At 46.2% G+C, this 27,778-nt stretch overlaps 1 protein-coding gene across 1 annotated transcript in view; it reads right to left on the reverse strand.

Annotated features, from left to right (window-relative positions):
• The window catches only part of LOC145359925 (E3 ubiquitin-protein ligase DZIP3-like), a 107,065-nt gene that overhangs the window by 35,590 nt on the left and 43,697 nt on the right, over positions 1-27,778 (reverse strand). The window contains exons 9-20 of the mRNA XM_080214795.1: positions 25,869-25,931; positions 23,260-23,314; positions 19,280-19,439; positions 17,405-17,441; positions 14,093-14,228; positions 12,307-12,361; positions 10,704-10,771; positions 9,266-9,300; positions 8,138-8,193; positions 5,745-6,056; positions 2,587-2,892; positions 6-695 (exon numbers count right to left, since the gene is read on the reverse strand). Coding sequence (XP_080070921.1) covers positions 6-695; positions 2,587-2,892; positions 5,745-6,056; positions 8,138-8,193; positions 9,266-9,300; positions 10,704-10,771; positions 12,307-12,361; positions 14,093-14,228; positions 17,405-17,441; positions 19,280-19,439; positions 23,260-23,314; positions 25,869-25,931 — 1,973 coding nt within the window. The remainder of the gene's footprint in view (positions 1-5; positions 696-2,586; positions 2,893-5,744; positions 6,057-8,137; positions 8,194-9,265; positions 9,301-10,703; positions 10,772-12,306; positions 12,362-14,092; positions 14,229-17,404; positions 17,442-19,279; positions 19,440-23,259; positions 23,315-25,868; positions 25,932-27,778) is intronic.

A 27,778-nucleotide genomic window follows, 5' to 3' on the forward strand; every position in this document is an offset into this window, starting at 1 on the left:
CTTACGCAAGTGGTTTTTCATGGCAGTCATGTACTGTCCAATCATGTCGGAGCACTGCTTCCCCATGAGTTCGGCAATCTGCTCATGGTCCCTCCACAATAAATAGCCAGGCGTGAACATTATATCCTCAATCTCTTCGCGGTCCTTGCCGAGCCGACAGAGGGACTGCCTGGTCTCGTTCCACATGGATAGAAACTCAGCCTCCGGCACGCCCATGTAGCCGTCCCGGGTCACCAGCCTCCGCCGCAGGTACAACAGGCGCAGGAGGCTGCCCGACTTGGACAGGTCGTCGGAGGACGGCTCCACTTTCCAGCCCTTGCGGGGCTGGGGAAACGACTTGATGTGCATCATTAAAAAGACAATCAGGGTGACGTCGTATTTCTGAAACTCCAGCGGCGAGGACTTCTGCGGGTACAGCAAGCCCCAGTCGGAGTGGGAGAGGAAGGTGGTTTGGAATTCCCGGAAGTGGCGATGGAGGTCGGGTTTCTTTAACTTCTTAATCTCTGCCTGCAGTTCGCTGACTGGCACCCGGGCCGCAAAAACCTTCTGCGCCATCCGCGTGCCTTCTAGAATGATGAGGTACATCAGACGGAAGAAGTTACAGTACGAGTTTCGCTCATCAGCTGGCAGATCCTCACGCCTTCGGTGCCGCTTAATGGGCATGTATCTTTTAAACCGAGGTATGTATCCATCACCTGGAGTGAGAGGGGGGCGGAGAATGGCAACTGTGATTAGTGATTTGGCATAAAGTATAGCTTCGCACATGCTAAGGTTGTTCATTAACAAAGTCTAGAAGGAAGCCATTCGGCCCATTGAGCCCATAGCTCTTTGAGAATGCTATCGCAAGAAACAGGTGATGTGAGGAAATTCTTATGGGTGACACGGTGGCACAGGCAATGATCCAAGGCTGGAATCAAACCGAAGGACCTAGGTTTGATCCCAGCCTACCTGTCCAACTCGGGATGAGATAATAATTGCCAGCCAGCCAGCGATGCCCATTCATTTCACATTTGCACGTTCTCCCCATGTCTGCAAGGGCTTCCTCTGGGCGCTCTGATTTCCTCCCACAGTCCAAAGATGTAGGGGTTAGGCCAATTGGCCATGCTAAATTGCCCCTTAGTGTTCAAAAGCATATAGATTAAGGGGATTAGCGGGCTAACTACGTGGCGTCGCGGGGACAGAGCAGGACCCAGCCTCGGTAGGATGCTCTATCACAGAGTCGGTACAGACTCTATGGACCAAATGGCCTCCCTTCTGCACTGTGGGAATTCTATGATTCTACTTCCTTTCGTGCAGCAAGTGTGGCAGAAGTAGAACGCACTGCCCGACAACTTGGTGGAATCAGATTCAATTGTGGTTTTCACTGAGGAATTGAATTATGTTTTTTATTCATGGGATGTGGGCTCCGCTGGCTGGGCCAGCACTCATTGCCCGTCCCTGATTGCCCTTGAACTGAATGGCAGGCAGAGGGCATTAAAGACATTGCTGTGGCTCTGGAGTCACATGTAGGTCAGACCAGGTAAGCACAGCAAATTTCCTTCCCCAAAGGACATGAGTGAACCAGATGGGTTTTTACAACACTTGCCACAAGTCACTTAGATTTTTTTTTACTGAATTCAAATTTCATCTGTCATGGTGGGATTCAAACCCGGGTCCCCAGAGTTGCCCTGGATCTCTGAATTACTAGATTTCTTTTGTACTCATTTACGGGACATGGGTGTCGCTGGTTGGCCAGCATTTATTCCCCAACTTTTGTTGCCTGACAAATGTTGGGAGTCAATCACATTGCTGTGGGTCTGGAGTCACATGTAGGTCAGACCAAGTAAGGATGGCAGATTTCCTTTCCTGAAGGACATTAGTAAACTAGATGGGTTTTTCTGACAATCATAGAATCTCTACAATGCAGAAGGAGGCCATTCAGCCCATCGATTCTGCACCAACTACAGTCTCACCCATGCTCTGTAATGCCACATATTTACTCTGCTAATCCCCCCTTACACTAATGAAAAATTTAGCATGGTCAATCTACCTAACCTGCACATCTTTGGACTGTGGGAGGAAACCGGAGCACTCGGAGGAAACACATGCAGACATGGGGAGACTGTGCAAACTCCACACAGGCAGTGACCTGAGGCCGGAATTGAACCCTGGCCCCTAGCGCTGTGAGGCAGCACTGCTAACCACTGTACCACCATGTCATCCACAACCAGTGCTGCCCACTTCCCAATCAACAATGGTTTCACGGTCATCAGTAGGTTCTTAATTCCAAAAATTTTTTATCAAATTCAAATTCCACTATCTGCCATGGCAGGATTCGAACCCAGGTCCCCAGAACATTAGCTGAGGTTCTGGATTAATAGTCTAGCGATAATATCACTAGACCATCACCTTCCCACAGTTAATGAAAATATCATTGCCACCTTAAGGAGGGCAAATTTGTAGTGTGACAGGAAATAGATGAGTTGCTCCTTCAGGGATCCAGCACAGACAAGATGGGCCCAATGGCCTCCTTCTGCTCTGTAATCTTCAAATTAATCCCATTCCCCTGGACCGTTCCCCATCGCCCGTCCCCAGTCTGCTACTTACGCAGCTTTTCAAATTCCTGCTGGAACTCGTCCAGATATTTTTTGAGTGTCGGGAAAGAGCCTCTCTCTTCTTCTAAAAGGAAGACAAACTCAGCCTTCTCTGCTGCCGACTTCATGTAGACGATGACCTCCAGCAGCCGCTGGCCCCTATGCGCTGGTGTAGTCTTCATTAACAGATCATTCTCTATGTCAGTCAGAATATTTCGAGTCTGCAGACTGTGAATAAGGTCTCTTAAAGGGAGGCCACTCAATGGTTCGGCCAAGACTTCCAAGTAGAGGTACAGAAAACTGTCAGCACAGCTGTTGCCTTTAAATGAAAAGAAAAATAATCAGTTTAGTTTGAACAGTTTAAGCACTTAAATGCTGGAACTTTGTCAAAGCTAACAGCAGGATTAACAATCGAGTCAGCCATTCCCCTCACTGCCTACAGGTATCTTTGTTCTTTTTCCTTCTTCCTGTCTCTCCTGAAAGACTTGGCCCTCGCTCAGGGACAGGTTCGCTGGACACGGACCAGGGCTTGGAACCTTGGGCATTCCTACCACGCAAGACTAAGGAAACTTCACTGTGGAGCCAGAGTGGAGCTGGCTCTGGAACCTCCAAACACGGTGTCCTAAGGAAGGGTCCCCTCAACCTTTTGGTCGCTTCATTCTTGTGTGGACCAAGGTGAGGGATCGCAGTGAGAGGGAGTGGAATAGCTTTCATTTCCAGCATGAGGAGTTAGTATTAAGCACTCCTAGGACAGACTTGGTCCAAGACATCCCTCAAACCTGCCGCCCCCCACCTCCACACACACACACACACACACACACACACACACACACACACACACACACACACACACACACACACACCGCGGGAGTGGGACTAACCTGATCTCAACTGTGTAATAAGTCTTCAAAGTCTCTTCACTAAAATCCCTTTATTTACAATTCCAACAGCAGTACACAGTGCCATCAGACAGTTGTCTACCTTCAAGAGTCCCAAAGGAACGGACATCTCCAGTTAAATACAAGGAAAAGACTCCCTAATCGGCCCATCAATTGACTCTTTAATCAGGGAGTTCATATTCCAATAGGCCAACCTCAATGGCCTGATTGAAGTCATTACAAACACAAAAGGGCTAGTGCAGTGTGAGAGGGAGCCCACAGAGAGAGAGAGTGAGAAGCTGACTCAAAGCGTCGGCCATTTTAACTCCCTCATAATCATCCTCAAAGTGATCAGGAGGAGGTCAATGAGTGGGAGCTGAGGAGAAGGTCATCAAATCAAGGTGGGAGGAAATGGAAAGACAATGGGGTCTATAGAAGCAGGAAAGATCCCAAGTTTTCTTGTGAGTTCCAAAAGAGCATGTTTGCTCCTTTTGAACCCAGAAGGGAATCATCAGACGTTTACAGAGAAATGCCTGCTTCAGCCTCATCTGTCAGTTGCTTTCCCAACTTGGCGCTGCCTTTACACAGCCTGAGGTTAAAGTCCGCAGTCTGGATGTGTCACTGTGTTTATTTACTCAACCAGACCCTCAGAACCTTCTTCCTTGGAACCTAAGAGCAAAAGTAGCAGCGAGCAGGACTGCAGCATGAACAAAGAGATGGTATACTTCTCCCCTATTTTAACCAGCTTGGTATGGCTCCTGCTCTGCCGAAGACCACAAGAAACTACAAACAGTCATGAATATAGCCCAATCCACCATGCAAACCAGCCTCCCATCCATTGACTCTTGTCTACCATTTACTGCTGCCTCGGCAAAGCAGCCAGCATAATCAGGGACCCCATGCACCCTGGACATTCTCTCTCCCACCTTCTTCCATCGGGAAAAGGGTAGAGAAGTCTGAGGTCATGCACCAACCAACTCAAGAACAGCTTCTTCCCTTCTGCTGTCAGACTCTTGCATTAAGTTGATCTTTCTCTACACCCTAGCTATGACTGTAACACTACATTCTGCACTCTCTCCTTTCCTTCTCTATGAACGGTATGCTCTGTCTGTATAGCGCTCAAGAAACAATACCTTTCATGTGACAATAACGAATAAAGTCAAAATCCCAATGTGCTCCCCATTCTCTGCACACCAGAGGTAATAGAAAAACGTTTTGCATTTCTATAGCAATTTTCACAGCTGTCAGATGTCTCAAACTGCTTTACAGCCAATTAGGTCCTTTTGAAGTGCAGTCACTGTTATAATGCAGGAAACATGGCAGCCAATCTGTGCACAGCAAGATCCCACAAACAGCAAAGACCAGGCAGCATCTTTTTTTTTGGGACGTTAACTGATCGATAAATACTAGCTGGAGCACAGGGGATAATGTCTTCAATGTAATGCCACAATAACACATCCACCTGGAAAGGCAGGTGGGCCTTGGTTTGACATCTCATTCGAGAGATGGCAGCCCCAGCACTGCAGCACTCCCTCAGTACTGCACCAGAGCCGGGGTACGGATTTTGTGGTGTTGAAATTGGGGCTAGGCTCTCTCCAATCTTCCCTGGCCAGTGTATTTATTTGTCTGATTTGACATTGTTGTTTAGCACAGGATGAGAGACAGCTTTGTGCTACAGGCTTCTATGACTAGGCATAACCTGATATATCAGGCTAATGCAGTAAGGGGTGCTCTCCTACTGATATGTTTTCGGCACATTCCTCAAAGTTGGTGAACTGTGACCAAGGGTACAAAATCATGCTATAATTGCAACACTACGTTCTGCACTCTCTCGTTTCCTTCTCTATGAATGGTACAGCACACAAGAAATAATACTTTTCATTGAATGCTAATAAATGTGACAATAATAATCAAATCAAATCACAGAATCTCTACAGTGCAGAAGGAGGCCATTCAGCTCATCGAGTCTGCACCAACCACAGTCCCATCCAGGCTCTATCCCCGTAACTCCACATATTTACTCTGCTAATCCCTCTGACATTAAGGATCAATTCAGCATGGCTAATCAACCTAACCCACACATCTTTGGACTGTGGGAGGAAGCTGGGGCACCCGGAGGAAAGCCACGCAGACACGGGGAGAACATGCAGACTCCACACAGACAGTGATCCGACGCTGGAATTGAACCCAGGTCCCTGGCGAGGCAGTGGTGCTAACACTGTGCCGCTCCAATGAAGCCAAATGATTTGGCGAGCTTTGCCCTGTAGAACCAAAAGGCAGAATTCCAACGTACCCATTTCCTCCAGATTTTGCACCCATTTGGAAAGCTCTGGTTTGAGGCCATCGATCGCGACCAGCACTGAGGTGAACTTGCGGATCTCCAGGTTCGAGTTCTTTTGTAACACAATCTGAAGGAGGGTGTCGAGCTTCGAGGGGGCACTGCTCTGCTTCTCCACCTCTTCCTGGTCATTCTCGGAGAGAAACTTTCTCAGCTTCAGTTGATACAGAAGGAACGAGACGTCCTCAATGCCCTGAGTGATCAACTCCTGCTCCGAATACACGGCCCTCCAAAGGCGACACTTGGAAGGGTCAAAAACAATCTTATCTGAGGAAAGTCAAAACGAAGAGAAATGAGATTGAAATACAGTGGATGGCACAGGCTGACATTTCTACTACTCTCTGCCTCAGAGAACTATTCAGATTTCTTAACTGTTTGCATTTAGCACAACCAGTTCCCGATGGCACAGTGGGGGTGGCACAGTGGGGGTGGCATGGCAACACAATGGTTAGCACTGCTGCCTCACAGCGCCAGGGAACCCGGGTTCGATTCCTCCTCTGCACTGTCTGTGCAGAGCTTGCACATTATCCCTGTGTCTGTATGGGTTTCCTCCGGGTGCTCCCCCGGTTTCCTCCCACAGACTGTTAGGTGCTGGTTAGGTGCACTGGCCCGAACAGGTGCCAGAGTGTGGCGAATTTTACACAGTAACTTCATTGCAGTGTTAATACAAGCCTGACTTGTGACTAATAAATAAACTTCCTTTGTCCTAGAGAAGCAACCAAAGTTTAAAACAAATATTATGTTCAACATTATGAAGGGTTTTGAGAGATTAGAGAGGGAGAAACTATCTTACACCCGCAAGCTGAGGACAGATTATAGATAACTAATTAAAACATCACAAGGGTGATGTGAATTTTGATGATTTGAAATGCACTATCTGAAAGGGAGGGTGTAATATGCCTTTGGAGGCTGAAGTCACTTCACCAATATCCCTTTATTTACAAGCTCTAACAGTAGACACAGAGAGCTAGCAGTTAGCAGTCTATCTCCGGGGGTTTCAGAGGAACTGACACTCCCAGGTTAAGTACAAGACAAAAACTCCCAGATTGGCCCATCAATTGGATCCTTATTCTGGGAGTTCATATTCCAATAGGGCAACCTCAATGGCCGGACTGAGGTCATTACAGTGGGTGAAGCTGATTCAATAGTAACTTTCAAAAGCAACTTGGATATGTACCATAGAATCCCTACAGTGCAGGAGGAGGCCATTTGGCCCATCGAGCCTGCACCAACAACAATCCCAAGTAGACTCTATCCCTGTGGCCCACGTATTTATCCTGCTAATTCTCTGATGCTAAGGGGGCAATTTAGCATGGCCAGCCATCTACAATAGACCAAATGATTGCCGCACTTAAGGCTGGGATAGACAGATTTTTGTTTTCTCATTGAAGGAAGGGTAAAGGGGGTTGAGTAACAAAGTGGAGTTGAAGCCAAAGATCAGCCATAATCGCACTGAATGGGGGGAACGGGCCCGTGTGGTTTAATTTCCTACGTCTTGTACTCATAAAGAAAAACAATTGCAGGATTACTAGAAAATGAACCAACTGGACAGCTCTTTCAAAGACCCAACACAGGTGCAATGGGCTGAATGGCCTCCTGAGTTTTACAATTCTACGAAGTAGCCTAAACCTGTTGGTTCCAGGACATGGGGCACACAGCGAATAAGAAATATTTTAACCACACTGCTTACTCACAGAGATGAGCATCACATTGTATTTTGCAATAACAAGAATTGTTTGGGTGCAGAAGGAAGCCATCCAGCCATTGTGTCTGCACCAGCTCTCCAAATGAGCATTATGACTTGGTGCCATTCTCCTTCTGTTTCCCCATACCCCTGCACATTGGAGAGAAACAATCTAATGCTCACTTGAATGCCTCAATTCAATCTGTCTCCACCACACTCCCAGACAGTGCATTCCTGACCAGAACCACTCACTGTGTGGAAAAACATTTTTTCTCATGTTGCGTTTCCTTCTTTTGCAAATCACTTTAAACTTGTGCCCTCTCGTTCTTGATCCTTTTACAAGCAGGAACAGTTTCTCTCTATCTACTCTGTCCAGGCCCCCTCAAGATTCTGAACACTAAATTCTGATGGTGCAAAGAGAAGGAAGAAAACTAAAGTGTGCACATTCCAAACTTTAAATTCTATTTGGATCTGTAGAATGTACAACAATTAAATCACCAGATTCACATCAATAATATCACAAAAATGGAGAGAGAGTACTGGCTTATTTAAACAGCCATGGAAAGCCCATATAAATTAAATGCCACCTGATTTTCAGATTGACAATTAGAAATTGTAGATTAATTTAAGGAATCAGAAATAAACTGAGGTTTAATCTATTTACCTGCAGTTTTAGCTTCTGTGGAAGGCTTCTTTTTAGATCCGTTTTTGTCTGAATGTCTAAGTACAGAAACATATGAAATTTTTTTTTTAACTAATTAACAAAATATCTTTAATTAATTTTCCTTGACAATTTTTGTTTCTTCATTTGACTTTTAGGCACTGGCTCCTTTGTTGCGACAAGGTTCAAAGTCCGCTCATTTAAATGGTCACTCTTCACATATAAGTTTGGGTGTCACCACCACTGCACCTGATCTTGCTGGTGCCAAGTGTTTGAAGGTAGTATAGTGGGTTAGCGCCCCTGCCTCTGAGTCAGAAACTCGGGGTGCAAGTCCCACTCCTGGTCCGATGGCCAAGACAGCTGAGTTTGTAGCACAGCCAAACAGTTAAGTGTCAACCCCCCGCCCCCCCAATAAAAATCCTTCCACCACACACCAATAGCTGGCAGCAAGAGTGGGAGAGATTCCTGGTCAGTCATGTGATGGAAAGAATGTTGGGAGTCTGTGGCATCGCTATCCATCATTCCTGAATACAACATGTATGTAAAAATGGATGTTGCAACAGCAATTCAAGACACTAAGTGAACCACAACGTACATACATACAGCCACCCCAATATACGCACACACCCCAACACATATGCTTGCACCCCAACACACACACATGCATCCCAAAACACACGCAAGCATCTAAGGCCAAACTGAATTTCTCCCCACTTTAACCCAGGTTTCACGTAGGCCACCAGAACTTCCTGAAGGTCAGTTAACTCACTACATACCAGGGAACAAGCCTGCCATGGTTCAGCGGTGGATTTTCTGAGCCATTAAGCAGAAATCATCCCTCAACCACCCACCCTGCCGATATAGTGAGCAAGTAACTCAACTAATGTGCAGATCTGCCATGGAAACCAACTAGAACAGGCCTCGTAACTAAGGTGATAACTGTTTGTGTTGCTGGGAGATAGTAGTGGGGGTGTGGCGGGGGAGGGGTGGGGAGGCAGCGAAAAGAAGACGGGGAGAGGGAGAGACAAGAACAGGGAGAGAGGATGGTGGCAACATCAGAAGAAGAGGGACAACAGCAAGGGGAGAGTTGATGCATCATTTGTTAGTACTTGTAATCAGTTCATTACTTACGATTGGTCATTAGGATCCAGAAGAGATTCTTCAGACTGTAAAGGAAAATTAAAAAGGACAGAGGGAATGATATTTTATAAACTTCCCACAGTAAGAGGTCATGGATAAGTATAGGCCACCTCAGTTTCTTCATTTACCATCACCCTGAACTCCATGCAACATCCAAAAATCATTTTTAAATGATCCTTGGTGGCAGCTTACATCTGTAGCTTTCTTTTGCAATTTAGCTCAAAATTATATTCTAGATGTACCTTGAAAAAAAAAGATAGTAACCTGCAGAAGATCACCACTCGGATACCATGAGCTGAATTTGACTACCAAGTGTATCCTGAGCCCAAAATTCCCGACAGAGGGAGCATCTCAGCAATGTCACCCCGGGCGGTCTCCTAACCTGCCGCCTACAGAGCTGCCATGATGTTAAGAGAAGGCCATCCATGCCACAGGCCCATTCACAGATCCGGCAGCCCCACCAGGAGAGATAGACACGGCTGAGCCAGATTGACAAACTCAGGGCACCTCCAGATAAGCATATTCACCGAAAAATATTCAGGGATTGGCACAGGTCAGAGGGTCCTACTGAGGAGAGGCTGCAGGATCTGACAGACTCTGAAGACCAACGTAAAGAGAAAAATATTCTTTCCAAAGGTTGTTAGTCTTTGGATTTCTCCTCCCCAGAGAGCAGTGGAGACCATCATTGAATATTTTCAAGGCTGGATTAGACAGCTTTCTGAGCAGCAAGGGAGTCAATGGGCCAAATGGCCTAATTCTGCTCCTAATTGTGTTTTCCCTGTCCCCTTTCTGGGCCATGGAACCTCTGGCTCTGATGCTCAATACCTCCCATGCCCCCACCCCTGGACTACAACAAGGAGGAAGTCCTCATAGAGCTAAAGGAGGAGATACAAGAGGGGCACAATACTGGACAAAATGCCGGTGGTCCCAAATAGAAAAGCCCCTCAACAGGGCCTTTAATTATTCAGCTTTGGAGCGGGCAGCTGATCTGTCTTGCAGCCTGCCACTGGGAACATTCCCCAGGACTGCTTTGGGGAATCATCCCTGAACTGCTCCCCACTGTTCTACCAACACGCATGCCCACCGTTCCCATTACCCGGGGGATCAAAAACATTCTGCCCCACCTTGCAAGACTGAAGAGTTGGATTCCTCATCAGTCAGATCAGGGGATTAGCCTCAGGGCTCAACTCCGCCCAGCGTCCCACTCTCATGAAGGGACATTGATCTGAAATGTTAACTCTGTTTCTCTCTCCACAGATGCTGCCTGAATTTCCGAGTATCTCCTCTTTCCATTTCAGAAATACCAGTAGCCGCAGCATCGGCCTATCACATATCTGACACTCTGTGGTTGATTTGCATTGATGGTGGTGGAGGCAGAGAATGGGAGGGTCTCAATGACAGAAAGCACACAGTTTAACGTCTAGTTTACCCGATTTGTCTTATCCGATTTGAGAGTTGACCGCTTGCTTTCCTGTGAGTCCTCTTCAAGAAGTTCATCTAAAACAAGGTGTATGGAATCAGGAGTGAATGTACAACAACAAAAACCTTAATCAGCACACCTAATGCAATGAAACATCACAGAATCCCTACAATGCAGTAGCAGGCCGTTCAGCCCATCGAGCCTGCGCTAACTCTCCGACAGAGCATCTTATCCCAGCCCATACTTTCCCGTCTCCCCCATTTACTTACCCCACTAATCCTCCTAACCTATACATCTTTGAAAATTAAGGGGAAATTAGCATGGCCAATCCATCTAACCTGCATATCTTTGGAGTGTGGGAGGAAGCCAGAGCACCCGGAGGAAACCCCACACAGATATGAGGAGAATGTGCAAACTCCACATAGACAGCCACCCGAGGTTCGAATTGAACCCAGGTCCCTGGCACTGTGAAGCAGTCACTGCAAACCCTAATTATGCCCACCTGAGTGTATTCAGACTAAATAAAAGCTGACAACAAACTAAAGAAGATAATGTTAGGTGATCAGAAGCTTGATGAATAAGGCTTTAAGCAATCTTGAAGGAGGAGACAGAGGATAAGGGAAGAGGTTCCTTAGGCAGCGACTGGGACAATGATTGTGCAAGAGACCAGAAATGGTGGAGCACCCAAAGGGTTGTAGGGTTGGAGGTATTCACAGAGTTTAGGAGGGGAGAGGCAATGGAGGTATTTGAATAGGAGGAGGGGAATTTTAAAATCGAAGCACTGGGGCTGGAAGCTAGCTAATGAGCGTGCAAGTGTGACATTAATGTACCTTTAAGAAATGTTTTTTTAAAATCCTGTTCTCTACAGTTATCCCAGCTTCAGTTTTTTTCCGTTGTGGCACCAGCTGTCTACTAGAAGTCTTTTTATTGCTGCTTCAATGGCTTAAACTGGGTTTTGTTTACTCTTACTCTGGGCCTCAGGTACGTTCTGAGATTTGTTTTATGACCCTGCATTATGAGGGGGAGGATTGATTGACAGGTTAAAGTCAGGTGGTTCCTCCCCAGAAGAATTCAAGGACTTGCTTTCAGTTTGAGTTTAGAAAGGGATGACCATCAGATTGAAAGCAGCATTTCTCTCTCTCTCACTCTCTCCCTGGTTTTGGAAATTCTGCTGTTAGCTGGAAGCAAGGTTCCTGGCCTTCCTGGATTGGAGAATCTGGGAGGGGAAGGGGGAGGGGGAAGGAAGGGGGGAGAGGGAGGCGGGAGAGGGAGGGGGGAGAGGGAGGGGGGAGAGGGAGGGAGGGGAGAGGGAACGAGTGAGGGAGGGAACGAGTGAGGGAGGGAACGAGTGAGGGAGGGAACGAGTGAGGGAGGGAACGAGTGAGGGAGGGAACGAGTGAGGGAGGGAACGAGTGAGGGAAGGAACGAGTGCGGGAGGGAACGAGTGAGGGAGGGAACGAGTGAGGGAGGGAACGAGTGAGGGAGGGAACGAGTGAGGGAGGGAACGAGTGAGGGAGGGAACGAGTGAAAACAAACTAGAAAAAAGATAAGAAATTGGTAATGCGATTGTGGAGAAGAAGCGCACACCAGAGTCATTTTCCTTCTGACTCACCAAAAGTCTCAAACTTTTTTTCTGGTAAGTTATCCATCAGGTTTTCCCAGGCTGCCTAGGGAAAGAAATAGATAAATCTCAATTAACTGTTTCTATTCAATATTACCTCCCACAGTAGCAACATTATTCACAGAAGGTAAATCCTTCAACCGATCCATACAATCTCATTCAATCACATAGCAGAGAGTTCATTAATCCCATTTACTTCAAATAACTCATCGTCTCCATTAAACACTGGGAAGAGGAATGCCATATCAAAGTGTTAATGGGACATCGACTGTGATGATCAGCACCACTCTCCAGCCCATTATCAGTTTGCTCTAGGAGGGAGGCATTGATCAGTACCTGGGGTAATGGGAAGGTGATCGCTGGCTGGCAAGAGGGTGCAGGAAGTTGTGATCCTTTATTCACAACAGCAGAGTGGGGGCCTGGCCTGTCTTTACGGAGGAGGAAATATCAAAGATGTTCAGTCCTAATGAAACTAAACCTTACCTGAAAACAACGGTCTGCAGTTAGATGTGATTCTGTGATGAGGTAGCACTTGCTGAACAATCATGAGTGTGCTAATAGTTACACTAAGAACCACATTTAAGATAATCAGTCGAGCTTGTAGCATGGCTTCTTTATGCTTGCCAAAGTGACATACATTCATATGAGGTTTTCATCATCTGCAAATAAAAGGGATATGTCCAAAACTTGTACCGTTTCTCGAATTACTCAGGAGCCTGGAGAACCTATAGTTGCCCATTCATAAGTTCATAAGGTATAGGAGCAAAATTAGGCCATTCAGCCCATTGAGTCTGCTCCACCATTCAATCATGGCTGATATGCTCCTCATCCCTATTTTTTTGCCTTCTCCCCATAACCCTTCAACTCATTACCAATTAAAAACCTGTCTAACTCCTCCTCAAATTTACTCATTGTCCCAGATCCACCGTACTTTGGGGTAGCGAATTCCACAGATTCACAACCTTTTGGGAGAAGTAGTTTCTCCTCAACTCCATTTTAAATTTGCTATCCCTTATCCCAAACCATGACCTCTCATCCTAGAATGTCCCACCAGTGGAAGCATCCGCTCCACATCTACTTTACCCATACCTTTTATCATCTTGTATACCTCAACTTGATAATCCCCTCATTCTTCTAAATTCCAAAGAGTGTGGGCCTAAACTGTTCAATCTCTCTTCATACGACAAACACCTCATCTCTGGAATCAATCTAGTGAACCTCCTCTGAACTGCCTCCAATGTCACTATATCCTTCCTCAAATACGGGGACCAAAACTATGCACAATACTCCAGCTGTGGCCTCACCGATGCTTTGTATAGTTGCAATAATACTTCCTTACCTTTATGTTCTATTCCTTTAGCTATAAATGCCAACATTCCATTCACTTTCTTTATTATCTGCTGTACCTGCATGCTAGTTTTCTGTGAGTCATGAACAAGGACACCCAGATCCCTCTGCACCAGAGCACCCCAATATCTCTTCCCATTTAGGTAATAAGTAGCCTTCCCATTTTTCCAACCAAAATGCGTGACCTCACACTTATTCACGTTAAGCTCTGTCTGCCACATTTTGGCTCTCCTAACCTATCAATATCCGTTTGTTAGGTTCTTTCTCCACGGCAACACATTGGTCAGAATCGACCTGATAACCAATCGGCGCCTTCTTCTCCTATAGTATAAATTGTTAGGTTTGCCTGAAATTTGGCACTCTTGCATTTGTCCTGTTGAGTGCAAGACAAAAAGTTTCGGTAACATGTCTCCTTTTTCGGAAAGATTACCTGGAATTCCTCCCCTTTGAAAACTTGGCTTGCTTCCTCTCCTTCCAAAGATTCACTATAGTCTTGGCCATCATCTGAATCCGACACCAGCTCAGCCAGGGGGTTTCCTTCGCCACTCAGGATGGTCCCCTTTTTACTGCGAAAAGGAAAAGAGAGAAAATAAGATGGGAGATGGGCTGAACAGTGGCAGGAGTGAGTGAGATATTGGAACATGGAAAGAGCATTTAACATTCACCTGCTCCAGCTCGCTGCACCATTCAATAAACTCATAGCTCAGCTTCCCCTCCCCCAATCCCATCTGCCTTAGGCGACACAGTGATCAGCACTGCTGCCTCAGGGACCCGGGTTCGATCCCCGGCTTGGGTCTCTGTGGGAGTCTGCACATTCTCCCCCGTGTCTGCGTGGGTTTCCTCTGGGTGCTCCGGTTTCCTCCCACAGTCCAAAAGACGTGCTGCTTAGGTGCATTGGCCATGCTAAATTCTCCCTCAGTGTACCCAAACAGATGCGAAGTGTGGTGACTAGGGGATTTTCAGTTACTTCATTGCACTGTTAATGTAAGCCAACTTGTGACACTAACAATTAAAATGAAAAATGCCTTTAATCTTTCCCTGAACAGTTGTCTCGCAAAAAGATATTAGTCTTGAAGTTTTTTAATGTTAATTTAGCATCCATAGTCTTGTGAAAAAGACCTTTTGCGTGAAGTGCTCCCTCACATTCCTGGCTTTTCGACAGCACTTCCCAAACCCGTGACCTCCACGATCTAGATAACCAAAGGTGCGTGGTAACACCACCTCCTCCAAGTTCCCCTCTAAGCCACACACCATCCCTACTTGACTCAAAGTTGCCTTTCCTTTATTGTTGCTGGGGCAAAAACCTGGAAGGGTACCCGGTGCAGAAGAGGGCGGGGAAGGTGGAGGACCTCCTTGTGAACCTACTCCCGGACTTGGCAAAACTTGCCATTAACAGGTCCAGGCAGTGAGCGACCGAGGGGGACATCCGGCCCGACTGTCTGCCCCTCTATTGTGGCTACATTTGTGGGTGTCCCTTGAGAGGGAGCACGCAGTGTCCGAGGGCACTGTCGAAGCCTTCCGTGCCCGCAGGGCACCGCAGGGGCTGGCATGCATTATCAACCCCTTTAATCACATTTTAGTTTATTGTTTTAAATTTCCTTTCTACTTTGTCTTTTGTTTTGGGCGATTCCCTTCTTTTTGGGGGGCTGCCCCTATTAATTTGTCCCTCAGTTAATCTGATTTAGTTTAGTTGTTCAGTCAAAAAGATTGACAGCACTGTGGGTGCACCTACACCGTGGACTATGAGAGAACAAGACGGCTTCTTTGAGGGTGAGTAATCTGCCTTGCCAGCAATGCTCACATCCCAACGAGTGAATGAAAGACAAAGGGCCTGGGGCTCTAATTCTGCACACACCCCCAAATCCAGCAAGAACCAGGCAACGCCTCCCATCAGCCCTGGAGGGGAACGAGCAGACTTTGGAATTACGGGATGGTGCCACCCCTTCCAACCACTCAGCTGATTAGAAACAGATTATTCACAAAGAGAAACAAAGCTGCTTTGCGGAGTTATGGAATCCAGCTTCAGTTCCCGGGTCAATGAGTTGCTGAACTCGGAGAAGTCAGGGAGTGAAGAATCCACGTAGGAGCCAGAAAAGAAAAGAGGGAAACAGCAATTAGCTGACCACCTTTAGGGGCTGCCTAACAATCTGTGTCCTTCCAGGTAATGTATTGATGCCCTAGAGGAGCCTACTCCCACTTTTCTTCATTGAAGCCCAGCAACACACCCTTCACTCCTCTTCTCTCCACTGTGATTATCCAGTTTTCTATTAAATTCATCTTTGTGGGGGGGTGGGTGTAGTACCTGTGACCTGAGGGCCATACGCAGCCCATCTGGGTTCTGGTTGTGGCCCGTGAGACATGTTGTTGACCATTACCCGCACCCAGGGTTTCCGCATTTCAGGTTTTTTCCTACCAGTATGACTGACATGATTTGCACGTAAACCAAGGGTGAGTGACGTGAGGTGGGTGCTGGTTGCTCACGACATTGACTGTGAGAGCCACCATTTTGCTGATGGCAGTTCTCATAATGCATGAGTAATTAAGCTTTTTCTATAATTCATTACGAAATGTATTTAATCTCAATCATATGCTCATGGTTAGTGAACGGTTAATTAGCAGGCAGCACGGTGGCCAGGGACCTGGGTTCGATTCCCGGCTTGGGTCACTGTCTGTGCGGAGTTTGCACATTCTCCCTGTGTCTGCGTGGGTTTCCTCTGGGTGCTCCAGTTTCCTCCCACAGCCCAAAGATGTGCGGGTTGGGTGGACTGGCCATGCTAAATTGCCCCTAGGGTGAATGCATGGGGTTATGGGGATAGGACCTGGGTGGGATTGTGGTCGGTATAGACTCGATGGGCCAAATGGCATCCTTCTGCACTGTAGAGATTCTATGAGCAAGCATGACTTCAATCTTGGGGCCCTCTGAGAGGAAGAGCCTAGGCTACCCATCACTGGTCTATGATATTCCCCCCCCCCTATTCCTCGTGGTAGCGAGCCCCACACTCTCTAATTAAAGAAGGTTCCTCTGAATTTACTGTTAATGATAGCGAGACGATCTGCTTTCTGGCCAAATCCTCTGCATTCTAATTCTGTGAAAAGTGCAAGGAGGAAAACAGAACTGAAGCAAGTAAATATCTGTCACCAGTCAGGAAGTTGCCGGTTCAAATCCCATTGCTGGACAAGAGAGTATCAATCTAACCCTGCCGTGGGGACGGACTGCTGTATTCTCAGTGCTGCCAACCTACAAAGGGGACCTTTTGCCAAGTGTCTGTCAGCCTTTTCAGGTCCCAGTGCACAAGTTCTCATGTGATGAATGGCTGCAGCTTCACTGGTGTATCGGGCCCAATTTTATCCCTGGACCAACAGAACCAAAACAAAAAACAGATGGTTTGTCCAAACCCTGCTGCGTGTCGGGATCTTGCTGTGCATCAGCTGGGTGCTACATTTCACTCCACTGAACACTGACAACCCTGCAAAAGTAATTCACGTGGCCATAAAGTTGGCATAGCCTCGACTCCCTTGTCTGTAGCTTTGCGCTGTCAGACAGACAGCTGGTCCGTGTGAGGAGGCAATGGAAAATCACGTAACTTGCTCGCCTCACAGTTGGAAAAATCACAACTGCAGGAATCAGAGGTCAAACCTGACACTGAAATCACAAAATGCGCAAATTCCTCAGATTATTTTTTCCCCAAATGCAGTATCCATCACCTCCCAGAGAATCCATTTGGCAAAACACTCCACTTACCTCGAACTGTTTTGCCCGTTTGTCGTTTCCCAGTTACCTAGAAAAAAAATGAAATGAATGTCAGTTACTGCGGGGCTCCTAAACCTTGTCCGCGCTTGGGACTATGATACCAAATCTGTCACGTTCTTCCTGACGCTCCTTAAGATTCGCCTCTTTGCCCAGGCTTTCTCGTTACCCATCCTTACATCTGCTTTTTGGGTTCCGTGTCACTTCTAATTGAATATTCTCTCATGGAACACCTCGAGGTGTTTTACTACACTAAATGGCGCTATATAAATGCAAGTTGCTGCTGTTGATTTACCAGGGGGAAGTGCCGGGGTGGGGGTGGGTGTGGGGTGCGGGGACAACACCAGGGTTTTTTTTCATTGATTTATGGGACATGGGGGTCAGTGGCTGGGCCAGCACTTATTGCCCATCCCTAGCTGCCTGAGGGTAATTGAGAGTCAACCACATTGTTGTGGCTCTGGAGTCACATGTAGGCCAGATCAGGTAAGGTTGGCAGATTTCCTTCCCTGAAGAACATTAGTGGACCATATGGGTTTTTCCGACAACGGTTTCATGGTCATCAGTAGATTCTTAATTCCAGGCTTTTCTGTTGAATTCAAATTCCACCATCTGTTGTGGCGGGATTCGAACCCAGGTCCCCAGAACGTTAGCTGAGTTTCTGGATTAATAGGCTGGCGATAATACCACTAGGCCATCACATCCCCCCAAGAGTCTGTACTTATCTACGTGGTCCCCAGTGGGTTTCCCTCACCTGGTTCCTGTTTTTAAAAACCGATTGTAAACCTCACTGATGTGAGGGGGAAGATTCCAATGTGGAGGGCAATGCAGCAGGGAAGCCCACTAATTATACTGAAATGTATTTAAACAAGGTTCTCGAACTTCCTGGGTGGTAACCTCAATACGTCCGTGGCCGGAAGCGGAGGCAATCATGCCTCAATATCCCACTGGCGAGAATCTCGCTTTAGACTTCTTGTGGGAATTTGTGGCCAATCGCCAATCTGGGCCAAAGTGTGGAAAGTGTCCTCACTTGAAGGACATTAATGAAAATCAACTGGGTTTTTACAACAATCCAGTAGGTTCATGGTTATTAAAGTAGGGTTTAGCAGGGCAAGCTGGTCACTGGCTTATCCTTGCTCGAGTTGTGTGTCAATTTGCGAGGGAAACCAGGCCCTGGAATGTTCAGCGCCGCTGCCATCTGCTCCATCATCCATCCCAGGCAGATCTCGCCAAGGGCTACCCCAAAGTGGTACCACTGGCCACCAGGTTGTCTTTCAAATAGCCCAGTCTGTCACACAAACCAGCCTCCCATCCATTCACTCTGTCTGCACTTCCCGCTGCCTCGAAAAAGCAGCCAGCATAATGAAGGACCCCACACACCCCGGACATTCTCTCTTCCACCTTCTCCCGTCAGAAAAAAGACGCAAAATCTGAGGTCATGGACCAGCCGACTCAAGAACAGCTTCTTCTCTGCTGCCGTCAAACTTTTGGATGGGCCTACCTTGCATTAAATTGATCTTTCTCTACACCCTAGCTATGATTGTAACACGACATTCTGCATTCTCTCCTTTCCTTCTCAATGAACGGTAGGCTTTGTCTGTATAGCGCACAAGAAACAGTACTTCTCACTGAGTGCTCATACATGTGACAATAATAAATAATAAAACAGTTGAAAGGACTACCTTTGGCTCTTTTCATGACAGTAGGCATACCAACTGACCCAAGTCACTGCCTACTCAAAATAAAAATTAAGTCTCCTGTCTTCAATGTTCGAGAACTATTAATCGTCTATTTTAATCCTGCCCAAATATTTCTTCTATCCATTCTGTAGAATCTACAAACGTATTTGCCAATTTGAGTGAATTTTATTACCTTTGTTTTTCATTTCCACTTGTATTTCGTTCCGCTGTTCCTGCAGCACTATAACGTCACCTCCTCCAGCCTGACACAGCTCAATGCCTCTCCTGTTCACCACCATAGCATATTCTGGGTAGCCTGCTGCTAGGAGACCTTTAGCACAGAAGTAATGACCCTGGGAGCAGAATGAACAGAACAAGACGTCAAACTGAGGAAGCCACTGAAAGAGGAGAAACCAACATCCAGCTGATAATTCTCACTCTATAGTCAGTCATTTAAGGCACATAAGAAGGCCATTTGGCACACTGAGTAATCCAGTCGGTCCCATTCCTCCTAGTCCTTCATGTTTATCTATGTCAATTGTGCATCCAGTTTCCCTTTGCAATAATTGATCTTGTCAGCTTCCCTTGTGGGCAGTGAGAAATATAGAAACTAGAAGCAAGAGTGGGCCATTCAGCCCTTCAAGCTTGCTCTGCCATTCATTGTGATCATGGTTGATCATCAAATTCAATATCCTGATCCCCCATTCCCCCCCCTTATTTCTAGAACCCTTTAGCCCCAAGAGCTATATCTAATTTCTTCTTGAAATCAGACAATATTTTGGGTTCAACCATTGTCTGTGGTAGTGAATTCCACACATTCACCACCCTCTGGGTGAAGAAATTTTTCCTCACCTCAGTCTAAAAGGTTTACCCCTTATCCTCAAACTATGACCCCTAGTTCTGGACTCCCCCCCACCCTCGGGAACATTCTTTTTGAATCTACCCTATCTAAACCTGTTGGAAGTTTATAAGTTTCTATGAGATCTCCTCTCACTCTTCTATGTAAACATAATCCTAACTGACTTAATCTCTCCTCATATGACAGACCTGCCATCCCAGAAATCAGCCTGGTAAACCTTTGCTATACTCCCTCTACAGTAAGGATATCTTTCCTCAGATAAGGACACCAAAACTGCACACAATTTCTCAGGTGTGGCCTCACCAACACGCTATACAATTGTAGCAAAACATCCTTAAGCCTTAACTCAAATCCTCTTGCTATGAAGGCCAACACACCATTTACCTTCTTTACTGCCTGCTGTACCTGGGTGCTTACTTTCAGCGACTGATGTACAAGGAAACCAAGGTCTTGCTGAGTATCCACCTCTCTCAATTTACATCCATTCAAGTAATAATCCGTCTTCCTATTACTGCTACCAAAGTGGATAACCTCACATTTGTCCACATTATACTGCATCTGCCATGCAGATGCCCATACTCTCAGCCTGTCCAAATCACGCTGAACCATGTCTGCATCCTCCTCACAGCTCACCATCCCACCCAACTTCGCATCATCTGCAAATCTGGAGATAATACATCCAGCTCCCATTTCCAAATCATTAATATATAATGATATATTGGGGTCCCAGTTGGGGTCCCAGCACAGATCCCTGCAGAACCCCACTAATCACTGACTGCCAATCAGAAAAAGACCATGACGGCATAGGTTTAAGGTGAGAGGAGAGATACAAAAGTGTCCAGAGGGGCAATTTTTTCACACAGAGGATGGTGAGTGCCTGGAACAAGCTGCCAGAGGTAGTAGTTGAGCCGGGTACAATTTGGTCTTTTAAAAAACATTTAGATAGTTATATGAGTAAGACGGATATAGAGGGTTATGGGTCAAATGTGGGCAATTGGGATTAGCTTAGGGGTTTTGAAAAAAAAAAGGGTGGCATGGACAAGTTGGGCCGAATGGCCTGTTTCCATGCTGTAAACCTCTATGACTAATTTATACCAACACTTTGCTTCCTATCTGTAAATCAACTTTCTATCCATCTCAAGACATTAACTGCAATCCCATATGCTTTAATTTTATATAGTAGTTTGTTATGTGAGACCTTGTCAAAAGTCTTCTGAAAGTCTAAACAAACCACATCCACTGGTTCACCTCTATCAACTCTGCTAGTTACATCCTCAAAGAATGGTGATTTCCTGGAACTCAGGGAATTATAGACCAGTGAACTTAATATCGGTAGTAGGGAAATTGCTGGGGTCCATCATCAAGGATTTCATAATTCAGCATTTAGAAGGCAGTGGTATAATCAGGCAAAGTTAGCATGGATTTATAAAAGGGAAATCATGCTTGACGAATTTATTGGAATTCTCTGAGGATGTAACTAGCAGAGTTGATAGAGGTGAACCAGTGGATGTGGTTTATTTAGACTTTCAGAAGACTTTCGACAAGGTCTCACATAACAAACTACTATATAAAATTAAAGCATATGGGATTGCAGTTAATGTCTTGAGATGGATAGAAAGTTGATTTACAGATAGGAAGCAAAGTGTTGGTATAAATTAGTCATAGAGGTTTACAGCATGGAAACAGGCTATTCGGCCCAACTCGTCCATGCCACCCTTTTCTTTCAAAACCCCTAAGCTAATCCCAATTGCCCGCATTTGACCCATATCCCTCTATATCCGTCTTACTCATATAACTATCTAAATGTTTTTTAAAAGACCAAATTGTACCCGGCTCAACTACTACCTCTGGCAGCTTGTTCCAGGCACTCACCATCCTCTGTGTGAAAGAATTGCCCCTCTGGACACTTTTGTATCTCTCCTCTCTCACCTTAAACCTATGCCGTCATGGTCTTTTTCAGATTGGCAGTCAGTGGTTAGTGGGGTTCTGCAGGGATCTGTGCTGAGACCCCAAATGTTGACATTATATATTAATGATTTGGAAATGGGAGCTGGATGTATTATCTCCAGATTTGCAGATGATGCAAAGTTGGGTGGGATGGTGAGCTGTGAGGAGGATGCAGAGATGCTGAACAAAAATATTCTTTCTCACCTTTCCTCACCCAAAACCAGAAATATGTGTCTTCTCATCATTGTACTATCAACTACTGGAATCATAGAATCCCTACATTGCAGAAGGAGACCATTCGGCCCATCAAGTCTGCACCAAGTGCAAAACAGCATTTTACCCAGGCCTTCCCCTTTGCCCTATTCCCGTAACCCCATACATTAATAGTGGATAATCCACCTAACCAACACATCCCTGGACACTAAAGGGTAATTTACCATGGACAATTCACCTAACCCGCACACCTTTGGATTGTGGGAGGAAACTGGAGCACCCGGAGGAAACCCACAGAGCCACAGGGAGAACATGCAAACTCCACACAGACAGTCATCCAAAGCTGGAATTGAACCCAGGTCCCTGGAGCTGTGAGGTAGCAGTGCTAACCACAGTGCCACTGTGATTAGCACTACTCACAATGCTGCCTCAAAACTGCCTCACAATGCCAGCGGCTGGGTTCAATTCCCCGGTTTGGGTCACTGTCTGTGTGGAGTCTGCACATTCTCCCCATGTCTGCATGGGTTTCCTCTGGGTGCTCCAGTTAGGTGGGTTGGCCATGCTAAATTCTCCCTCAGTGCACCTGAACAGGTGCCGGAGTGTGGCGATGAGGGAATTTTCACAGTGACTTCATTGCAGTGTTAATGTAAGCCTACTTGTGACACTAATAAATAAACTTTTTTAAAAAACTCATTCTGCAAATTCACACAGCCTGTAACAAAAACTACCCAACAAAAAGTGAGAGCACAGACAGTTCAGTCATGCCACGAGGTGAAATAAATGTCCCCGTTTGTGCAAAATGTTATCTATAAATAATTCATAATTTTCTGCAGTAAGTAGCAGGAGGCCCCTTAATATACAAACGGAGGAGGTGAACACACAAAAGCTTGTCAGAGCAGTATGAGGCTTTAATAAAGACTCCTGCTAAGTGATGAAATGTGACTGATTTGTTGTTGTAACTTGTTATTTGTTTTAATCAGTGCCGAGCTGTGGGGTTCCACAATCCCCTTTACTCTGCCTCACAATTGTGTCCCGTTTCGTGGCAGCCCAGGTGGGTTCGAAAAAAAAGCACAAAATAATAGGCTGGCTAAAAATGTTCACCTGTTTAAAAGGTTTCTTCCAGCATTACAACCAACTAAAAAGAGATCACCTACCTTAAAATAATCAGGCTTCAGTACCGTCGCTCTAATGCTGTCCAATATCGCCAGTCTGAAAGAGGGAAAGGAATTCTCTTTGCATAATCAAATCAGATGTTTCTTGGAGAGACACACACACACACACACAAAGAGACACACACACACACACACACACACAAAGAGACACACACACACACACACACACACAAAGAGACACACACAGACACACACAAAGAGACACACTCAAAACACACAGACACACATACACAAAGACTCATACACACAGACACACACACACAGACACACACAGACACACACGTACAGACACACACACACACAGACACACACACACACAGACACACACACACAAAGGAGAATATGCAAATGTGCTTTTTATAACTTCACTAACTGTTTCAAAGACCGGCTCTGTGTTCACCTAGTCACAATCTAATACGTCACACAGCACCCTGCAGTCAACACATTACTTTTCAAGTGCAGTCACGGTAACATAGAAAAAGTGGCACCTGACTTGTGCACAGCAAGCTCCCACAAACAAGACTTGAATAATGAGCAGATGACTCGTCTTTTAAATGATACATGCTGGAAAATCTCAGCAGATCTGACAGCATCTATGGAGAGAGAACCGAGGCAATGGCAGTATTTTATGACCTCGCTCGGGACAGACTCGTAAAATCCTGCCCGAGGCCAACAGAGAACTCCATTCTGCGAGTGTGGCAGTAAAATCCCAGCCAATGTTTCAAGTCAGGATCCACCCAGACTCGAAACATTGACTCTATTCTCTCCCCACAGATGCTGTCAGACCTGCTGAGATTTTTCAGCATTTTCTGTTTTTGTTTTAGTGGTGCTTTGCATTGGCCTTTAATGATGTTTGTTAAGGGACAGAACATTCCTGCTCTATTCAAAACGGTGCCATGAGATCTTTCACATCCATCTGAAGGGGCAGATCACGTCTTATCTGGCAAATGGCAGCACCTCTAAAAGCGGGACAGCACGGTGGCACAGTGGTTAGCACTGCTGCCTCGCAACACCAGGGACCCAGGTTCAATTCCCGGCTTGGATCACTATCTACACGGGGTTTGCATTTCCTCCTCTCCGTGTCTGTGTGGGTTTCCTCCGGATCCTCCGGTTTACTCCCACAGTCTGAAAGACATACAAGTTAGGTGCATTGGCCATGCTAAATTCTCCCCCAGTGTACCCAAATAGGTGCTAGAGTGTGGCGGCTAGGGGATTTTCACAGTAACTTCATTGCAGTGTTCATGAAAGCCTACTTGTGATACTAATAAATAAACTTGCGGTGCAGCACTCCCTCAGCATGGATTACATACAACTCTCCCGAGTGGGACTTAAACCCAACCACACAGCGTAACTGGTTGATTCTGGACATTTGATAACTCTGAGCACGTGGGCGGCATGGTGGCACAGTGGTTAGCACTGCTGCCTCACAGCACCAGGGTTCCGGGTTCAATTCTGGCCTCGGGTGACTATATGTGTGGAGTCTGCACATTTTCTCTGTGTCTGTGTGGGTTTCCTCCGGGTGTTCTAGTTTCCTCCCACACTTCAAAAATGTGCGGGTTAGTCTGGTTGGCCATGCTAAATTGTAGGGAGATTAGTGTTGGGGGATTAGCAGGTTAAATACGGGGGATTATGGGGATAAAACCTGGGTGGGATTATTGTTGGTGCAAGCTCGATGGGCCAAATGGCTTCTTCTGCAATGTAGGGATTCTTTGGGTGGGATTTTACAGCCTCACTCGACCAAGACCATAAATTCCCACCTGAGGTGGAAATTTCCATTGTCCACCTCTCTGCTCCGATTCCTGTGGTGGGCGAGGCGATAGAATTCTGGCCTGTGATTCTATGAAATGCTAAGGGGACTGCTCCTTTTATGATTGCTCCACTGGGGTAAGCAGTCTACTTGTGATAGTTAACTTACTGGATATTTTTATTTTAAGACAATCAGAAAACTGTTGGGCTGGTGGCGGGGGAGGAGTGGGAGGGAGGTGTGTGTGTGTGTGTGTGTGTGTGTGTGTGTGCGCGCGCACGTGCATGTATTTAGACCACAAGCCTGCACAGATTCAGCTATTTTAGTCTGGTTCCACCATTGATCGTGTTAAGCTCCATGCACGGCAGATGTGCAGGACTCCAACTTCAGTGGAATGGTCTAAAAGCACAAAGTCACGGAATCAAGCACCTCCCTTTCCTGCCTCACAGCACTGACTGGAAACTAAAGCAAGAAGCGTGACTGCTTTTTGTCTGTGTGACGCATTTTAATTCTTTTTGAAATTGAGCAAACCCTCCTCAGTATTAGGCAGACGGAGCATCTTCCCCGCAGCCAATCCCTCAAAACTCCCTCGACTCTTCCTCCATCCCTCGGGCGATGTTCATAGGTACAATGGCTAGCAAAGGATCCGAGCGATTTCTGCACGATTCCCCGAATCTATGTCCCACTTTAACCCCCATAGCATCAATATATTGCATTGCCAAAGACAAGTGTCCTCTATCATCCTGCAATATGGTTCTGCAAAGCTTGTCACAAATGTACTGTAATGATCTGAAGCATAAAAATGTCACACTTGCTGCAGGCCAAACTGCCCACCACAAGGACTCACCGATAATCATTCAGCTGCAAGTAACAACAGGCTCTCCGACAATACAAGTGGTGATTATATGGGCTGGAAAAGGAGAGGGAAATGTGACATTCCAGTTGCTGATGATACATTAACAGTGCAACATACATTATTTGTTAGAACAAGGTCACCCCCAGCAGAATCCACACTCCCCAATAAATTATAGAATCAGCAAGATAATCAAGTCCTGGAATTATAATTTTACACAGACAGTACAGCTGTGCCCAAGGGGAGGAATGTACACACAGCCCAAACACACTGTGCAATTGAGGGATGGAAATATTGCACTGTAAATTCAGTATGATAGACAACGAAAGCTCCAACACAGCATCAGGGACCCAGTTTCGATTCACGGCTCAGATCACTGTCTGTGTGGAGTTTGCACATTTTCCCCGTGTCAGTGTGGGTTTGCTCTGGTTTCCTCCCACAGTCTGGAAAACGTACTGGTTAGGTGCATTGGCCATGCTAAATTCTCCCTCAGTGTACCCGAACAGGTGCCAGTGTGTGGCAACTGGGGGATTTTCACAGTAACTTCATTGCAGTGTTAATGTAAGCCTACTTCTGACACTAATAAATAAACTTTAAAAACTTTAAAACTCATAACATGATAGTCCGAAAGACACGCCGGTTAGGCGCACTGGCCGTGCTAAATTCCCCCTCCATGTACCCGAACAGGTGCTGGAGTGTGGCGACTAGGGAATTTTCACAGTAACTTCATTGCAGTGTTAATGTAAGCCTATTTGTGACCCTAATAAATAAACTTAAATTTAACTTTTATTTCTCAATGATGTCATCCTAGCTGTGAAGACACTGAGACTCGGATGCTTTGGCAGCGGTTTTATTACTCACCACAGAACTTATTTCTCATCTCAACAGTGCTGGCTAACTCTTATACACATCTGAGAGTAAATAACTAATCAATACCCAACAACTATTAGATAATAATGTTCTCATTCAAATCACCCTTCTCAGCTCTGCCAAATGAAGTACAGTAAGTCCTCGGTTCAAGTCTCCCTGCTCAATGTGATTTTGTTTCAACATTGTTTATTTATTAGTTTGTCATTTTTCAGATTTGCGATACTTTTTGTTTTTATGTAATTTGACTTCATGCCCAGTCCCCACTCTCGCAGTGAATTCTGACCCAGCCACAGCCTGACCTCACCCTGTACCATTCCCGTCACCTCTCCTTGCGCCCTGTACCATTCCCCTCACCCCATCCTGCATGCTGCACAGTTCCCCTCACCCCGCCCTGCACGCTGCACTATTCCCCAGCCCCTTGGGGGTGGGATGGGGTTTGTGAAAGGGAGTAGGGCCCCCTGGCTCAATCCACAGTCCAGGATCACAGGTTAGCCTCCTGCAGACTGTCACAGGGCGTTCCAGGCTCCACGCCCCGTTGCAGCCTCAGACTGGGAGTTGGCCAGAGACAGGGAAAAGAGAGAGACAGTGGAAAAAGAGGAAGAGAGAGTGAGAAAGAAGGGAAAGGAGAGAGAGAGAGAGAGTGGGAAAGGAGAGAAGGAGAAAAATAGAGCGTGGGAAAGAAGTGAGAGTGGAAAAGGAGAGAGAGAGAAAAACAGTGAGAAAGTACAGAGAGACAGACAGAGGAAAAGGAGAGAAGGAGCGAGAGAGAGCGCGAGAGCGAGAGAGAGAGTGAGAGAATGAAAGGAAAGCAAGCAAAAAGTTAAGTTTCAGGACTGCTGTGGGTGAGGTAGGTGGGATTTTACAGCCTGGCTCATCCCGAAACTGTAAAATCCCACAGATCTTCCCTTGCTCCGCCCCTCACCTGCTCCAATTCCCATGGTGGCAGGGGGTGGGTAAACTTCCAGCCAGAATCTGTGCTACTCAGGGTTTGTTTAAGTGATTTAGTGTTCTCTAATTTGAATTTATACAGTATT

The sequence above is a fragment of the Carcharhinus amblyrhynchos genome, chromosome 29, assembly GCF_965287045.1.
Source record: "Carcharhinus amblyrhynchos chromosome 29, sCarAmb.v2.hapA, whole genome shotgun sequence".
Taxonomy (NCBI): domain Eukaryota; kingdom Metazoa; phylum Chordata; class Chondrichthyes; order Carcharhiniformes; family Carcharhinidae; genus Carcharhinus; species Carcharhinus amblyrhynchos.